General features: G+C 49.6%; 2 protein-coding genes across 2 annotated transcripts in view; both read left to right on the top strand.

The window, feature by feature from the left end:
- Window positions 1-5,102: 5,102 nt before the first annotated feature.
- Window positions 5,103-5,979, top strand: LOC119281533 (pleckstrin homology domain-containing protein 1-like). Its single transcript, XM_037562033.1, has one exon. It carries the CDS (start codon window positions 5,220-5,222, stop codon window positions 5,724-5,726), a length of 507 nt encoding a protein of 168 aa, XP_037417930.1. The 5' UTR covers window positions 5,103-5,219; the 3' UTR covers window positions 5,727-5,979.
- Window positions 5,980-11,026: 5,047 nt separating this feature from the next.
- LOC119281521 overlaps window positions 11,027-13,590 on the top strand; it is a 3,746-nt gene continuing 1,182 nt past the window's right edge. The window contains exons 1-7 of the mRNA XM_037562024.1: window positions 11,027-11,457; window positions 11,562-11,622; window positions 11,716-11,876; window positions 11,961-12,461; window positions 12,566-12,626; window positions 12,744-12,904; window positions 12,985-13,365. Coding sequence (XP_037417921.1) covers window positions 11,230-11,457; window positions 11,562-11,622; window positions 11,716-11,876; window positions 11,961-12,461; window positions 12,566-12,626; window positions 12,744-12,904; window positions 12,985-13,365 — 1,554 coding nt within the window. The 5' untranslated portion in view covers window positions 11,027-11,229. The remainder of the gene's footprint in view (window positions 11,458-11,561; window positions 11,623-11,715; window positions 11,877-11,960; window positions 12,462-12,565; window positions 12,627-12,743; window positions 12,905-12,984; window positions 13,366-13,590) is intronic.

Below are 13,590 nucleotides of genomic sequence, written 5' to 3'. Positions count from 1 at the left end.
AGGGGCGACAAGGGGCCGCTTGGGTTTGTACCATGGACCTTCATTTTATTTTCTTAAACCTTGTAAACCGTAAAGGCTCCAGTTCGTTAAATTCGGACAAGTGTCTAGTTTCTAAAAAAAACTTGAACGGAGAAACATAAAGAGAAGATTTTTATAAGTCCATCCTTGCAACCATGTGGTGATTTTAGTTGTCCGATTTCTCTTATTACCAACGTGCTTGTGTTGGTGATGTAAGAAAAAAAATGCTAAAAACCTGACATTAAATTATTTTTAAAGCATGGAAAATTATGTTGTAGTAGGGATGGCAATTTTCTTTAGCAAGCAGGGCAATTCCTTCTTTCCTTTAACGAGCAGAGCAATTTATGTAAAAAACGAAGGCCTCCTTTGATTTGAAGAAATTTTGTAGGAATTCTATAGGAAAATTTTCTTTAGAGTTCTTTGGATTGTAGGAATGGAATCATATTCCTATGAAGGATTCTTCATATCCTTCATATTTCGTAGGAAAATAAATATTAGTCTAGACTCAATGGAAAAAGGGGGCTGCTATGTGTGATGGTCTGGAGTATTTAACCAAAAACTACCACAATTCGCGGAAACGTGACAGAAAACTACCACTTTACGATTTTGTCCCGAAAACTACCACTTTTTTATTAATCCGTGACAAAAAACTACCAAGTGTGAAAACTGCTCGCTTTGCTTGGGTTAAACGCGAATCTGACTGCCCGACCCCACACATAAACGGGCTAAAAATGCAATCGGATCCCTAGTTTTTCTTAAAAAAAGCAATCGGGTCCTCCGCCTCCTTCTCCTCGTCGCCGGCCTCCTCCTTCCCCAGCCGCTTGCCGCCGGCGGACGGGAACGGCTGCTGCTGCGGCGAGTCCACGTCGGCACGCTGGCGGGAGCGCGCGGCAGCGGGCGTGGCGCGTGCGCGCGCAGAGCAAGCCGCAGGGCGTGGAAGAGGAGGCCGGGCGCGGCCGAACACGGCGGGGCGCGAGCGGCCGAGGTCGGCCGGGGTCAGGATCTCGCCAGGATCCCCCTCCTCCGCCTGCTCGGGGCCGCCGCGGGCGCCGGTGCGCCGGGCGCGTCCTCCAGGAGATGGCCGAGTGCTTCGGCTGGCATCTCTCCGACGAGGATGGCTGGGGCCTCCTCAGCACCTCCTACGGCGGCCGCATCCCGAGGAAGGCCGACCGGCGCCAGAGCACCGGCAGCGGCAGCGGCAGCAACAGAGCCCCCCGCGGCGGCGGCGCCCTGTTCGACACCGGGGCGGCCGACCCGGACGGGCCGAGGGGGCACGCTGGCACCTGGTTTGTGGGCCCAAGCGGTCAGTTTTGTGCTTAGCGCGGGCGAAGCGAGCGATTTCGCGACTTGGTAGTTTTTTGCCAGGATTAGGGAAAAAGTGGTAGTTTTTCGCACAAAATCGTAAAGTGGTAGTTTTTGACACGTTTCCGTGAAATGTGGTAGTTTTTGGTTAAATACTCGATGGTCTGGCTTATTAGGGATGATAGACTACTCATATCAATAAGGAATTCCTTCTTTTCCGGGAGCCCATTCAGACAGAACTCCAAAGTTAAGCGTGCTCAGCTTGGAGTAGTGTCAGGATGGGTGACCGACCGGGAAGTTGCTCCCGGGTGCGCATGTGTGAGGGCAAAGTGCGCAGAAAAGACTAGTATTGATCTGTGGGGCCAGTCTAGATCCCGCCAGGAGTAACGACCACCAGTGGGTGTCCGGGGCGTTACACTATGCGTCGGCCGTCGGATTTGATGGATTGAGCGACCAAGCACCATCTTTTATCATTGCAACACATGTCGTGTTGTGGGAAATTTCTGCAACGCGAGTCATGTTGCAGAAATTTTTGCAAGATCACAACAGAGGCCTTGTTATAGTTTTTTTTGCAATAGAGGCCTTGTTGCAATTTAGTTTTTTTTTGCAACAGATATCTCATTGCAAATTTAATTTTTCTGCAACAGAGGTCTTGTTGCAGTTTTCGCAACAGAGACCTTGTTGTGAAAACTCATCGTATTGATCAGTGAGCAGCGAGTAGTGGCCACATTGACGGAAAGGAAAAAAAGGACCGCTCGGTCAGGACACACTTCGTACAGATGAGCCGGCGGATGCTCGCATGCGATCCGCCGGTAGAAGCCAAGCATTTTCCATGGAAAAAATCATATGATGTGAGCAAATGACATCTCTTTTCCTATTCATATTCATGGAATTTGATATAAATGTCATCTCATTTCCTATGAGTTTCCTATTCCTATGACTTTTCTACCCTATGAACCAAAGGAGACCTAAACATGAGAAGGATTTACCATGCTTGCAAAAGAAAATGGACATTCCCGCGATAACATATTTTGCCATCTCGAACATTCTATTGTAGTGAAATCTAGAAAAAGTAGTTGTATAGCTAACTCCATGATTGTGTTACTATTAGGAAAATGACTCGATGGCTACGTGACTACTGACTTGCGGTAATATATTGACTTTGTTAATTCTCACCTAGATAAGAATTAGCAAATCCACTTTTTAACACATAGCGATAACATAGTTTGTTTATAGGTTTCCACCATGTTTTATTCAAGAATCAATATTGTTTAGTACAAAAAGAAAGAACAACAGGAATGATGGAGAACCAAATATGCCGTCCAACGGCAAGAGAGGCCAAAGCCTTTGCAAAATCATGATCTTAAAAGTTGTGTTCCCTAGCCTCATGAACAACTTCTGATTCATCAAAGTGTAGCATTCTCTTCTGTATGTCCCTGATAACAGGCGCCAAGCTGCCGAGGCTCCTATAAAAGTGCTCTTGAGATAAGTGACAGTAGCAGAACAGTCCATCGCTAACTATAACATGCTATATACTACTCCATAGCGTGACCTAAAAAGTCTTAAAATAGTTTAGAAGGATTTTTTTTAGATCGTAGTGTTAACATAGAGAGAAACTAAACGAGGGGTACCTCTTACGGGAACCTCTCAAGGGTCACTTTTAGTGGGCTGAGAGCGTGCCACAGCCACAGCCACTGCCGTGCTTCCCCGGGATTCATTTTTAATTTTTCTGTACGTGTTTTCTAGTTTTAGATGATTTATTTTTGGCCTTTTGCCCGGTTTTCCTAAGGTTTTTGACCAAAAAATCGGGGGGAAATTACGCGAGAAAATGCATTTTTTTCATCCATGAGGGACAGAAAAAAAGAACATGTGTTTTTTGTTTTTTTCGTGATAGACACATATTTACTTCTCGTGGAGGCACAGTTTTGTTTCCGCGAAAGGAACAATTGTGCCTCTCGAAAAAAAACATTTCCTTTTTGCCTTCGCAAGAGTCACGGATTTACTTTTCGTGGTGACATATGTGTGCTTCTGCGAGAGACACGACAATGCCTCTTGGAAATAAAAAATGGCATTTTTTTATTCCGCGAGAGGCATAGGTTTACTTCTCGTGAAGGCACAGATTTGCTTCCGTGGGAGGCATAACTATGGCTCTCGGAAAAGGAAAAAGACTGTTTTTTTTTGCTTTCTTGTGAGACACAAATTTGTTTCTCGTGAAGGTACATATTTACTTTTGCGAGAGGCACAGTTGTGCCTCTTCTGAAAAGGAAAAAAAGAAGTGAGAAAAAGATGTGCTTCCAGCTCGGTTCTATTTTGTCATGTTTTTTTTCTTCATAAAAATAAGTTTTTCAAAACCTATCAACTTTGGATCTAGTTTTTGAAGATTTAGAAGTGATAAATCCAAAGATGAATAGGGTTCAAGATTTGGAAGCATGGTTTAAGAGATAAAGTATTTTAAAATAAATGAATTTACGAAAAAGAAAAAACTCTCAGGTTGTGACAAGTGGCACACTTGCAACTTGAAAGGTGAGAGTGCCCTTTGCAAGGGGTACCCTGCAATTAGTTTTTTAGGGATAAGAACAAGCTTTATTCATCAAAATCCACATGTAGTGGGATATAATGATGATCACGAAGTTGGCCAAACCAAACGTGACGCCCTGGATCTCAAGAAAGCGAGAACTTAGCTAAGCTATGTGCTTCATAATTGACAGCACGACCTTCAAACAGAAAATTATAATGAAAGTTTAAAGCTTTGAGATTGATCTCAGTAGTGATAACGTTGTATCTACCTCGAGCACCCTTGGATATATCAGAGATTACTTGTTTGCAGTCTGATGCTATGACCACATTCTGAAGATGTAGGGCTTCTCGACATGCAACGGCTTCCAGTGTGGCAGGGTCAAACACTCCTTCAATGACATGAGTCGAACTCCCAAGTTAATTGCCATCTCTATCCCTACATACCGCCGTTGTTGATCCTCCTCTTCCGTTTAGAACTCCGACATCAATGTGGATCTTACAATACCCCATCGGTGGCATATTGGGCACTCTCCGGACTGCTGCATGCGGTGTTAGTCCTTGTTGAGAATTGTTCTGTTGTTTTTCACCTATGATATTAAGATTGTCTCTAAACCTGGTGATAAAACTGTCGGTCATATGTGGATTTTGAAAGATTGACTCGTGAATGGCCTTACCCTGCAATTAGTTTCTTTTAGGAAAATCTTACCCCGTAATTAGTCTTTTTTAGTCTAAACATACTTTGCTTTATTAATTGAACAAGTTCAGGGGATACAATGTAAGTCTGGCGGGTTTAAGAGCCACACATGGCGCTTGAAATCCAGATCAAAAGTATGTTTAGCAAGGCTATGCGCCTCGATATTAGACTCTCGTCCTTCGAAGATGAAGGAAAACTGCTGAAAGTTTCTAGATGTTGATGCAATCTCTTTGATAATGCTTGCATAAATGCCTCCAGTGTTGTTTTTCAACCTTGGTAGATGAACGATGGGATAAAGCCCAACAGTCCTTATTAAAACCAGATGAAATGGGCTTCCCGTGTATCCATATAGTTTACAGATTTCTTAACCGTTATGATATTCGTTGCTAAAAAAAAACCGTTGCGATATTTGTTTATAAAAAGACGTATGATATTCCCATTATAGAAACGTTATGATTTTGTGTGAATAAATACTGGATTTAAGCGAATCAATTCAGCTGGATATAAAACGCCAAATTAAACCGTTCAAGGCGACGCCTTTGCGATCGCATCGAAATCACCGCCCGGCCAAATCCAGCGGCGCAATACTCCCCACCCACTTTGTCCCTCTCCTCCCTCCCCAGTCGCAGCCCCCCCCGGCGCTCGCACGCGCCCGCCCGATCCCGGATCCCCGATCCCCCCCGGCGCGATGGCGGCCAGCCTGTGGCGCGCGGTGATGGGCTCCTCCTCCTCCTCGGCGGGCGGCGGCGACGACCCGGCGGCGGGCGGCGTGGAGTTCTGGCACGGCGCGGAGCGCGCCGGGTGGCTGACCAAGCAGGGCGAGTACATCAAGACGTGGCGGCGGCGCTGGTTCGTGCTCAAGCAGGGCCGCCTCTTCTGGTTCAAGGACGCCGCCGTCACGCGCGGCTCCGTGCCCCGCGGCATCATCCCCGTCTCCTCCTGCCTCACCGTCAAGGGCGCCGAGGACGTGCTCAACCGCCAGTTCGCCTTCGAGCTCTCCACCCCGGCCGAGACCATGTACTTCATCGCCGACGCCGAGAAGGAGAAGGAGGAGTGGATCAACTCCATCGGCCGGTCCATCGTCCAGCACTCCCGCTCCGTCACCGACGCCGAGGTCGTTGACTACGACAGCCGCCCCCAGCCCCCGCCGCAGCCGCAGCCCAAGAAGAGCGAGGCGAGCGAGCCGTCAGAGTAAGATCGCGGTGAACTCCGTCGCCCTCTCTCGATATGACTATGTTGTATCAACTTACTTATGTGATTGTGAATTCGTGTTTTTGTTTCTTGTTTATTGACTGTGTGTGTATATTATTGACTGCTGTCTGGGAATAATTGGGTTTCAGTGTATAGCTCATTGACACTTTGGATCGGTTGACATGTTATAATTTCCAAAAATTGGTGGTCGTCTCCTAATTCAGTGCTCTGTAAATTTTATCCCTCTTGTTTTTGAAGTGGCGACAATTTTTTATCAGGCAATTCTCTGTTTTGTTCATTTTGCTTAATATATTCGGGTTGAGTTCCAGAGGATTTCACCTTAACTGACGCCAATTTCTTGGTTCCTACTACAACATAAGCGCAAGAGAGTGTTGTATAGAGGGTCTTTTCACAATAAGTAGCTCATTTTGGCAAGCAAAATGAATCATTATCCCACAATTATTTTCTATATGAAGGTAGCCGGATGTAGTTCAATATTCCTGTGAAGTTTGTGTCACAGAGTTGCTATCCTAATTTATATGAGCAACTCCAGTGGCAGCGGTACAATGGAATTTTGAGTGCGACCAATGTCAACTTGTCAAGCACTGTGTTTATCAGCAGTCAACTTGAACAATCACACACTTATTTTTTCCATCTGATGACTGAAATGGAAACTTTTGCCTTTATAAGAGACTGGAGTCTGGAGTTGGTGTGGTGGTGCTGGGCTTTGGTGAGTACAGTGACCATCATCCATCATTAGTCATTACTTATTGCAGTTAAGAGACTGGATTCGTCATCCTTAGTCAATCATGCGCAAACACAAACTGGTACTCTGACTGATTTTTGAAAGGCATGGTGTGACTTAGCATGATCTTAAAAACTGAACTTTGAACATTGATTATTTTGACATTGTATTGTTCTAAACTGAGATATCATAATCATGATGACTCTCAAGTACAACTTGAACAACTTTCAGTCTTTCATTCTCAAGGCTAGGTGCCTTGAAATAGTGAGCAAAAAGAGTGCTGATGAATACATGATCCTTAATAAGATGCAACCAAAGAATTTCTTGAATACTGTATATTAGAATGGAGTAGAACCTTGTATAACTTTCAGTTGTCAAATTCGTTCAGGTGGTGCCCTTATAACTGGTAATCTGTTCTCAGGTTCACTCAATTTGTGTCACTACAATTGGATTTATAGCATTACTTTGTTATGCCTTGTTATATGCAGTTTAGTGCATGCTGATCTCTTCAAATAGTTATACATGAAATCCCAAAGTCAGGAAGATCATTACCACTTGGGTGAATGTCTTTCTGACACCCGTGACCTGTCTACTCCGATTCAGCTACTTCTAATAATGTTATGGTGTTCAGGTGTCTGGGTACCTTTGATCTTTTTGCTAACAAAGTTCTTCCATTTTCTACGCTTTTTCCGACCTGTCTTTCTTCTAGTAATACAGTTGCTACTCTTCTTTATTTGTTCTACCAGCAAGACGGGTAATATTTACCAATCTGCTGCCCCTTTGCTTGGAGTCCGAAAATATTTTGGTTGACAGTGTTGTCAACTTGTCATGCTGAAAAACAGTCATTGGCGCGGCATGTTGTTCGAGAAGTAGTCCATGTCGATGGTCCGAACATTTTCTAGGGTTCATCCTTCCCCAAAGCACCCAGAGTTACCTGTTGCTCTGAACATTTTTAATACTACTCTGGAAGTGTGGTACCAAGTTTTGAGCCTGGGTGACAAGTTCTTTTAGGGCTCAACCTTTTCCAAAGTTACAGGGAAAATGGTTTACTTAGTCCGAGCTGGAGTTTTATTTCTCATGGGAATGATCGTCCTGGGTAAACGGTACCGGTAAAGCCCAGAGCTTGAAGCTTCATTTAACAACACGTAACATCTCTCGTAATGTGGGCTATTTATAGATGGTGACGGATGTTGAACATCGGAGTGCTGAGCGTTTGTTTGGTCCTTGATTTCCATAGAATGTTTGACGGAGCAGCACACAAGCTTGGGAGTTTTAATGAGAAAAGCTAGAGCACTGTGATACTGTTCTGACGGTGTTGCAGTTCTCTCACGTCGACCCTCTCTTCCACGCGCCTCGGCAGGGCACATGACGTCCAACGGAGACAACGCGCCGCACTGCTGTGGCGTTGGAATCACGCTGGCTGGGTAGCGGTGTCCAATTTTTTTGGTGCTACTACTTACCGCATTATTCATTCCGGTAGACAGCTTTCCTTTTTGTTGGCATATCTATATTCACCCGCTTGCTTGCAATTCTCAGAGCATGAATGTAACTATAGGTAACATGCACTTTCCTACCCTGTTCTTCAGTTTTATCCTAAGAGCATCTCCAGCCGCGCCTCCCGAACGGCTTCCACAGGCGGTTTATTTGCGCCGGCGACGAAAAAACGGCCCAGCCGCACCCTCAGGACGCCGAATTTCGCCGGCTCGGCCCGTTTTTGCGCCCGGCGCTCACAGGCCGAACACGGCGCACTGGGGGGCGCTCGGGGGCTTCGGCGCAAGGGAAAAGCGTTCCTGGGGCCACATTGACAGGCGAAAAGTCAAGCCACCCGTCCAGATTCGCCTCCTACCACCGCGCTCGGCCGCCACCCTGCCGATCCCGGCGCCGACCACCGCCCGCCGCAGCTAGGTAGACCATCTCCCACCAGGAAAAAGAAGGGGTTTCGCTGAGGCAGCCTCTCCGCCGCCGCCCCGGCACCTTTTCCGGCGCTCCGGCCGCGCAGGGCCTGTACACCGGCGGGCTTGCGCCCACCTCGCCCACAAGGTGTTCGGTGAATTGCCCGGCCCGGCGATGGACTCCGAAGATGAGGAGGCGCTCGCGGCGTTGCTGGATGAGGAAGTCGAAGCCGACGTCCAGGAGCAGGAGCATCTCATGGTGCTCGCCACCCTCGCTGGCCTGCTTGCGAGCAGTGAGAAGCCGCGGCGAGGTGGCTCGGCGCTTGGGTGGGTGAAAGCAAAGAACCGGCATCGTCTTGAAGGCTACTGCATGCTCTACTCGGACTACTTTGCCGACGCTCCATTGCACAGTGAGAAAACATTTCGGCGCTGTTTATCGGATGAGCCGAAAGCTTTTCCTCCGGATTGTGAATTCCATCCGGGAGTTTGACAGCTACTTCAAGTGCAAGAAGGATTGCACCGGCACACTTGGATTCACCTTCATCCAGAAGTGCATGACAACTATGAGGATGCTTGCATACGGAGCTCCCGGTGATTCACTCGACGACTATGGGCGCATGGACGAGTCCACCAGCATAGAGTATTTCTACAAGTTCTGTCGGGCAGTGGTGGCAGTGTTTGGACCGCAATACTTGAGAACACCCAATGCGGAAGACGCTGCTCGGATCCTAGCACAAAATGCAGCAAGAGGATTTCCTGGAATGCTTGGAAGTATCAACTGCATGCATTGGAAATGGAAGAATTGCCCATTTGCTTGGCAGTGGTTGTACAAAGGCGCCTGGCAGCCGGCGATGGAGCTTCTGGTGGCCCAAACGCATCCCGGGAGGGGGGAGGGGATGCGTGTGCGTGAAGACTGTAGGTAGGGGATGGATCTGACCATGGCAGCCGGCGAGGGAGCGCCTGGCCGCCGACAATGGAGCTCATGGTGGCCCAGTCGCTGCCCGGGGGAGGAGGAAAGGGAAAGGATGCGCGCGCTGAAAGGAGGCGGGATAGAGGCGCTGGAAGGAGGTGGGGCGCGCGGGGCCATTGCGCGGGCCGCGTTTGCCAGCGTGGCATGAGAACCGGCCGAAAGTTCGGCGGCGCACCGCGCCCAAACATTAACATTTGCGTTCGGTGCGCCGGCCGAACGCAGCGCCGGTCGAGCGCGAGCCGCGCGATCTGTTTTCAATCGTACGCCTCGCGATCCCTTCGCGCTCAATACAGCTAGGCCCACGAATCATTTTTTTCTCTACGCAACCTTATCCTCTTAACCGTTCGTCCTCATCCCTTCCTTCTTCCTCGCACAAGCTCCTCTGCGGCTGTCATGGCCGCTCCCTCCGGTGACAAGCCAACTCCTCGCAGGCCTCGACCACGGCCATGACGATGCTGCGGGTCCTGACACCCATGGCCGCCGCTGTTGGGGGGCGTCGTATCCCAGCGAATCTACAGGCGAGGCACTGCAGACCCCGCCGCACAACCCCCATGTGCTGCAACCGCTAAAAAAAAGCTTCAAACTCTAGATGAAAAGCTTCAACCGGATATACAAAAAGCTGCAAGCGTTCAGTGCCATATAAGAAAGCTACAACCGTCTATAAAAAATGCTACAACCTTCGACGAAAAAAGCTTCAATCAAACAATAGAGAAAGATTTCACCCAAACGTTGCTCAAAACAAAAAAAAGTTTCAATCGTTTACAGAAAAGCTTCTACCATAAAGGGAAAAAGCTTCAACCGACAGCGAAAAAAGCTACCACCGGCGGTCATTTTTGCTACAACCACCAGCGGTCGTCGCCGGCCACACTTTCATCGTCTTCCTGGTTGTAGCAAAAATGGCCATTGGTTTGTAGCATTTTCCTCATGCCGTTTGCAGCAAAATCGTGTATAAAAAGCTTCAACTGCGAAAAGATATCTTTGAGCGGGGCGGAAAAAGCTTCAACCGATGTGTAAAAATACTTCAACTGGTTTGTAAAAAGCTTCAACCTTGAAAAAAGCTTTAACGGCCATGGAAAAAAAAGCTTCAACCTGGCATGGCAGTTGACGGCATGGGCGGTGTTGCATCGCCACCGAGCTACAACCATCGCCACACGGAGCTCCAACTAGAGGGTGCAGCTGCTGCATGGGTGGAGCTGGGGGACGAGGGCGGCGACCGGTGACGAGGACGGTCGGCGAGGGCGGCGACCGACGACGAGGGCGCCGTGGTGGTCCTCCTCGTTTCTCTCACGGGTGTGTGGCGGGGCGTCGGCGGTGCTCGAGGGCATTCCAAATTTCCTTACGAGGGAGGGGAAGGTGGACGACTACGAGAAGGACGAAGCGGGAAAACAGATCTAACGATATTTATCACTGTATCGGGCGGCCAGAACTGAACAGGCCCAACCGTTCGGCCGGTGCACCGGCGCCTAGAGTCGCCCTTCCTGTTTACGCACTCCATCTCCTACCAAGGCTTTTGACGGTGGCAGCAAAACCAATATCAAGAACAAAAAAAAGAAATAGTCGACTTCGGGAGTCTAGAAGTCCAGTCCAGCTAGACGACTGGAGCGGAAGCCTCCCGAACACCGAGACGCGCGCGCCAGATCCAACGGCCAACGGGGAGGGCCCTCCCCCCAACGGCGCGGACGCACCTGTCCGTCCGTTCCCTTCCCCCCTCGTCGCCATCCCGCACACCACCCTCGTGCCCCCACCACCGGCGGAAGCCGCCAAAAACCCCGGCCGCCTGCTGCCGATCCGCGCACCGCACGCCGACACGCCCGCCTCGTGAACTAACCCGCGCCCCTCCGCCACTGCTGCACACGCGCGCAGGGTTCAGTCAGGGCTTTGGCCCGAGGTTCAGGCCGGGATGAGATCCCCGTCCCTGGAGCCAGCCGCGGCCGCCGCGCCGGTCCCCCGGGCTGCGGCCTTCGGGCGGGTCCGGGTCGCCCACGGCGCGCGGGGGCCGCGTGGCGTCGCGGGCGCCGGCGTCGCTGGGACCGCGGGCCGCCTGAGGGTGCTCGTCGCCGCGCTCCCGGAGCCCCTCCTCCACCGGCTCATGCCCGCGCAGGAGGGCGCCGCAGCACTGTCGCCGGAGGTGAGTTGCATTAAGATCGGGAATCAGCGCGCGCGCCAATGTGGCGTGTTAACCCTTTGGTCCACTGTGATTGACTGATGGTTCTAAGGTTGCTGCTGCTGCAGGCTGATGAGGTGCATGGGGACATGGCTTCTGCCGAGATTTCGTCACCCGCTGCTCGTGCTGGTGAGTTTGCCTGCTCCCCTGAACCATTGACATTGCGAAACAGAAACGGTGATATGATGTCTTACCAACTGTATGTCTGTCTGTTGCCTCCAGTTCCTGGAAGCACAGTGCGTGTCAGATTTGTGCTAAAAGAGCGGTGCAACTTCGGCCAAAGCTTCCAGATGGTCGGCGACGACCCGGCGCTCGGCCTGTGGGAACCGGCGAGGGCGGTGGCTTTGGATTGGTCTGAAGGCCACAATTGGACAGTGGAGAAAGTGAGACTTTCCCCGGTTATGCACGATGTTTCATTATTTAGCCTCTTTTGTGTAAATTCGTCATCTCTTTTCTGTTTTGGCCAGGATTTGCCTGCCAACAGGCTGATTGAGTTCAAGTTCTTGCTGCAAGATTCCCTGGGGAAGTTCCACTGGCAGAATGGACCTAACAGAACCCTACAGACAGGTGAAACCACAAAGACATTGGTGGTCTACGAGGATTGGGGTAATGCGAAGAATCAGAAAGTAGCAGAGGAGGGAGACGCCCCGGTTCAAATGATGGAGGCAGTTCTCGATGGTGATCACGGCAGAAATGGTGATCACGGCAGAAATGGTGTTGTTTCGGCACATGAGCTACAAGTGTGTGACAATCAAGAGATGAAAGAACCAGATGCGCCCATGCCGATCCCTTGGGGCGGAGCTTTTGGCCGGGTCCGGGTCACCTACGGCGTGCAGGGGCTGCGGCGCGTCGGCAGCGATGGCTTGGCTGGGACTGCCGGCCGCCTGAGCGTGCTCGTCACCGCGCTACCGAAGCCCCTCGAGCAGCTCGTGCCCACACAGGAGGGTGGCATAGCACTAGCGCCGGAGGTTTGTCACATCAAGATCGGAATAGGCTTGCGCTCTAATGTGGCGTGTTTCCCCCTTTGCTCCACTGTGATTGACTGATGGTTAGATGGTGATTGCTGTTGCAGGCTGATGAGGTCCAGGGGGGAGTGGCCTCTGCTGAGATTTCGTCACCACCTGCTCCTGCTGGTGAGTTTGCTGCCCTGAACCATTGACATTGCAATCTTTGGTCTTAACATAACCTGTTTTTAATGTGATGGATCTTTGGTCTTACCATCTGTCTGTCTGTCTATCTGTTACCTACAGTTCCTGGAAGCACAGTGCGCGTCAGATTTGTGCTAAAAGAGCAGTGCACCTTTGGCCAAAGCTTCCACCTGGTCGGTGATGTCCCAGCACTTGGCCTCTGGGAACCGACGAATGCGGTCGCTATGGATTGGTTGGAAGGCCATGACTGGACAGTAGAGAAAGTGAGACTCCGTTTATGTACAGTGTTTAATGATTTAGCCTCTTTTGAGTAACTTCATCATCTCTTTTCTGTTTTGAACAGGATTTACCTGCCAACAGGTTGATTGAGTTCAAGTTCTTGCTCCAAGATTCCTTGGGAAAGTTCCATTGGCAGAATGGGCCTAATAGAAGCCTACAGACAGGTGAAACCACAAAGACATTGGTGGTCTACGAAGATTGGGGTAATGCGAAGAATCAGAAAGTGGCAGAGGAGGGACACACCCCGGTTCAAATGATGGAGACAGTTGTCAATGATGATCACGGCAGAAATGGTGTTGTTTCGGCACATGAGCTACAAGTGTGTGACAATCAAGAGATCAAAGAGGACGAATCAACTATAAGCGATGATGATAATTCAATGGCTGCTGCTATTGCATCTGTTGGAGAGGAAACAATGAAGGCATGTGAAGCTGATCAACCAGAGGTAATGGATTAATTCAATATCCATCAGTACCTTAGTGTGGAAGCTAGACATTTATTTACTACTGAAATTCCAGGGGCATTTCTATGTCTTGCCACCTGTTCTGCTGAAAGTAAGTAGTTCAGTGACCCTTTTATGCTTTGATGCTTTGCCGAATGAAACGTGGCATCTATCGCTTTCGTTAGTCACTCCATTTCCGGGCACAGAGACCATACCTTCATTAGATTT

This window comes from Triticum dicoccoides, chromosome 1A (assembly GCF_002162155.2).
Source record: "Triticum dicoccoides isolate Atlit2015 ecotype Zavitan chromosome 1A, WEW_v2.0, whole genome shotgun sequence".
In the NCBI taxonomy this organism is placed as follows: Eukaryota; Viridiplantae; Streptophyta; class Magnoliopsida; order Poales; family Poaceae; genus Triticum; species Triticum dicoccoides.
The sequence above is the reverse complement of the archived record's forward strand: the minus strand, read 5'-3'. Positions and strand labels throughout refer to the sequence as shown.